Consider the following 4,503-nt stretch of genomic DNA (forward strand, 5'->3'; position numbering starts at 1 on the left):
GATTTCCGAGTGTACCAGTTATATGCCATGGCTAAAAGGACAGCAATGTCTAAGCAGGAACTGGAAAATTTTAAGGTCCGTTTAAACATTCATCTTTATTTCCTTTCTTTTAAATTCGATTTCTTCCTTTTTTTTTTTTTTGCAATCACCTTTTGTCATCGTCATTGTTTTGGTGTCCACTTTTCCATGTTTGCATGGGTCACAGGTCAGACAGAGATTGTTGAAGCAGGTTTTTCTATGGCAGGATACTCTTCCTGTCACCTACACTCACCTGTTTTTACATTTTATCTTTTATCTTTTATTTGTTTCAGTCATTGGACTGTGGCCATGTTGGGGCACCACCCTCAAGGGTTTATTACAGGGGTTCTCAACTATTTTTACCTATTTTATTTGTTTGTCATTTGACTGCGGCCATGCTGGAACACCGCCTTTAGTCGAACAAATCTTATTCTTTGTAACCCTAGTACTTATTCTATCGATCTCTTTTGCCAAACCACTAAGTTCGCCACCTTCTGTGATAGTTGTCAAAGAACGTCAGCATCATGCAAGAGGTGTCCTTTGTTTCAAATCTTCTCTGAAAACATGTCTGGTCACGTGGAATATTACTTTGCTTGGTGACAGGAAGGGCATCCAGCTGCAGATAATCTGCCTCAACAAATCCCTTCTGATCCATTCAAGCATAGAAAAGTGGACGTAAAGTAATGATGATGATGACGATGGTGATTAAAATCTTGGCAGATGATTAATAATAATTTGTAAAATTAACCCTGTTGTTTTCTTTTTCATTTTTTTTCTTTTCTGTAGGAGGAATTAAAATCTTTCCAGCAACGCATCACTAAACATGAGACTCTGAAAGAAATGGTGATGCAGTCGAAAGAGTATTTTGACAAACAAGTTGATGATGGCAATTATCCGAAGAAACACACAGATTTAGTAAACAAGGCAAACCATTATGAACATGTGGTAGGTTGTTTGGATAATGGAATGGGGCAGTGGAGCTAAATAAACTACACACAGTGTGTGTGGGGGCTGTTGCTTTTGTTTTTAACCCTAGATCAGGTATGGGCAACCTTTTCCACGAAGGCCAGTCAGGCGGTACTGGCAACGGCCACGCTCAAAATGGTGTATTTTATGTGCCACCCGCACAAGAGCCAGTCCAGGGGCACTGGCAACGATCTCGCTCGAAAATCCTACGATGGCCAGTCAGGAGGTACTGCTTATTTATTCGCATTGTTTTTGCGTTAATCATTCGTTATCTCATAGTTTTAAGATTTCAATGATGTGACTATTCTTAGAATGACATTATAGATTTAGTGTAAGAGGCTGAATTTGGACAGTCAAATTGACAAAAGAGATGAGAAAATAACAATTGGAGTGAACAAATATAGTAGTTAAGTGATAGGTCTGTTATTGTTATTCTCCTGGACCTTTTTTTTTTTTTTTTATGATTCTGTCCATTAGTTCGCCTGCAATTGTTACCCTTGAGCTGTGTATGCAACTATTTATATTTTTGGGAGAATTTACGAAAAAACAACAACAGACAAGGACAGGTGGTGTAAACAACAAAAGGATGTATTAGTTTAACGCTCGGGAATACAGAAAGTCTTTAACGTTTCGAGCTACGCTCTTCAACAGAAAGAATACGGAGAAAACAAGGAGAAAAAAGATTGAATGTTTTGGTCAGCGATCAATCATGGCGACCATGATAAATTCATATTTATATTTTTGCTCAGGAGCCCAGGTGAAGTGTAAAGTTAGACATAGGGGCCCATGTCTGAGATGGTTAACTTTCGATATAACATTGCTTATTGTTTGTTTATTCTTGGCTTAAATGTTAATTGGATTACGTGTTTTTAATTTCAGGTCAAGAAACATCACAATGAACTTTATCATCGAGTGGACAGCATGATATTTAAACACACAGAACTTTAGAATTTCCACATTTTGGTTTGTTTTTGCCTTTTTCTTTTGTTTTTGTGTCTTTTCTTTTTTTTGTCTCTTTCTCAATCTTCTACCCATGCCATGGAGGACTCAGTAGCCTTCTGCTCCATGTGAAATCTCATTCACTTCTTTCTTTATAGAGACTGTTATCCGATAAAAGTCTGTGGAACCAAAGAAAACGCTGATATTCTGTGCACCATCAGTGACAGTAATATTATTCCGTAGCTGGAAGTTTATAAAAGAGATTCACAAGCTCAGTTGCTGCGAGGGGTCGAGAATCTAACATTTTGGCTCAGGAGAAAGTGAGGTTTTGATTTTAATTTTTCTGACTCTCAAACAAAGAGTAAGAGTCTGAAGTCATGAAATTCTTGACTCCTTGCACCAATTTAGGTTATTTTCTACAAACTGTTATACGTCCTTCTATTTCATAATTTTAAATCCTCCACTGAGGTCTACTTTGCCCTTTATCCATTTAGGGTCAATAAAATAAGGTATCAGTCGAGCACTGGGGTCAATGTAATTGACTAGCTTCCCCCTTCCTAATTTTATAAATGGTTATTATTATTATTATTATTATGGTGGCGAGCTGGCAGAATTGTTAGCTTGCTGGACGAAATGCTTAGTGGTATGTCGCCCGTCACTGCGTTCTGAGTTCAAATTCGACCAAGGTTGACTTTACCTTTCATCCTTTCAGGGTCGATAAAATTAGTACCAGTTACACACTGGGTTGATGTAATCAACTCAACCCCTCCCTCAAAATTGCTGCCCTCGTGGCAAAATTTGAAACCATTATTATTATTATTATTATTATTACTATTTTATTTTTGTCTAAAGAATCTTGTTTATAATACAAAATTAGAGATTATTTGCAAAGTTCAATGTTAAGGAAGCGGGTTAGGGTTGGTGAGTGTGGTCGTAGCTTATCAATCTGCCAAATAGCAATCTCTGTCTGTCGCATTTAATATTCAAGCACCCAGGAGTATGACTGGATGGGTCTGTTTTTATATTGTTATTTTTAAAAGAAACACAAGAAAAATATTTGGAAAAAAAAAGACAAACAGAAAATGAGATTATTTAAAAAAATATTTGCAACAAGATTTTTTTGTGTTAACAGATTAAAAACTGGAATAAAAGAAATGTTGAACTAGAAATTTCTCTCTCTCAAATATATATATATATATATATATATATATATATATATAATGCATGCACATACACACACATTTGTACACACACACACATCTATATATCATATCTATACACACACACACCTATATATATATATATATATATATACACACACACACCCACACATATATAGTTTTAGGGAAAATAACCAAGTTTCAAGAACTCATCGATGAAAATCCACTATCACATATAGAAAAATTAACAATTAAAAACACAATAAATGAGTATAATATAAAACAAATTAAATATCATAAGATAAAGATAATAAAATCTGTAATTTTGGATTTTGTCCCTAATATTATTATATGTATCTATCTGTCTGTCTGCCTGCCTGCTTGCCTATCTATCTATCTATCTATCTACATACATACTTATATATATAGTTGAAATTTACAGAAAAACAAAAGATGATGACAGGTGTACAAACAACAAGCAGGTGTATTAGTTTGACGCCCAGGAAAGTGGGAAAGTCTTTTACATTTCGAGCCAAAGCTCTTCAACAGAAAGGAACACAGAAATAAACAGAGAGAATTAAAAAACACTTGTGGATTTAGCAATCAATAAATATATATATATATATATATATATACATATATATATACATACATACAAATATAAAAGCTATTAGTGACAATAAGTATTGGGTTTACAAAGAATAAGTCCTGGAGTCGATTTGTTTGACTAAAGGCAGTGCTCCAGCATGGCCGCAGTCAAATGACTGAAACAAATAAAATAATAGAATATATACACACATACACACACGTGTGTGTGTCTGTCTCCTTTATAGATTTATATATATTCAGGGAAAGTTTATTTTTATTTGCTTTGTCTTTCTTTTAGCTTTTTGTTAATGATGTTTCGCAGTTGTAAATGGCAGTCGGTGACTGGGTAGTGGGTATCTCTGAATTCAGTGAATAAATGAACCGAATGCTTTATTTTGATAAATAAACGGAATAATTGTATCACTTTTAAATCCTAAGAGTTCTTGTCTCATTTTTTTTTGTATATTGTTTCCTGCTTGATGAGGGTCATGTGACCTACTACACACACACATATAAGAAGGATAAGCATCAATGCATTTGGGGTAAGAGGGGGCATACTGCTTTCTCCTGGCATGCATTTTTTTGTGACCAGTGCATGGTATACTACCCACCTATTCGAGTTATATTGTAAGGAGTTAATGACTTGTAGGGACACTGTACATTGTTATGCAATCATAATATACAGAGACCCTTTTTGGTCATGACTGACCATGGGATTGCACCCAGAAAGTTACCCTCCGAGGGCACAAGTCCGGGCAAGGTTGTTTATGGAAGACCAGCAGTCACCCATGCATACCAGCCTCCTCATCTCCACACCACTGATGTTATCCAA

At 35.5% G+C, this 4,503-nt stretch overlaps 1 protein-coding gene across 1 annotated transcript; it reads left to right on the forward strand.

The window, feature by feature from the left end:
* Positions 1–6: 6 nt before the first annotated feature.
* On the forward strand, positions 7–4,102 carry LOC128250753 (alpha-2-macroglobulin receptor-associated protein-like). Its single transcript, XM_052976560.1, has 3 exons — positions 7–75; positions 805–963; positions 1,864–4,102. The coding sequence occupies exons 1-3, from the start codon at positions 28–30 to the stop codon at positions 1,930–1,932; spliced, it is 276 nt and encodes a 91-aa protein (XP_052832520.1). The 5' UTR covers positions 7–27; the 3' UTR covers positions 1,933–4,102.
* The last annotated feature ends 401 nt before the right edge of the window (positions 4,103–4,503 follow it).

The sequence above is a fragment of the Octopus bimaculoides genome, chromosome 25, assembly GCF_001194135.2.
Source record: "Octopus bimaculoides isolate UCB-OBI-ISO-001 chromosome 25, ASM119413v2, whole genome shotgun sequence".
NCBI classification, from domain to species: Eukaryota; Metazoa; Mollusca; class Cephalopoda; order Octopoda; family Octopodidae; genus Octopus; species Octopus bimaculoides.

Excerpts from the sequence above, each read along its gene's own strand:
- LOC128250753 (XM_052976560.1), top strand. The coding sequence starts at position 28 with ATGGCTAAAAGGACAGCAATGTCTAAGCAGGAACTGGAAAATTTTAAG. Across the intron at positions 76-804 it reads AGGAACTGGAAAATTTTAAG|GAGGAATTAAAATCTTTCCA; the intron begins GTCCGTTTAAAC and ends TCTTTTCTGTAG. Across the intron at positions 964-1,863 it reads CAAACCATTATGAACATGTG|GTCAAGAAACATCACAATGA; the intron begins GTAGGTTGTTTG and ends TTTTAATTTCAG.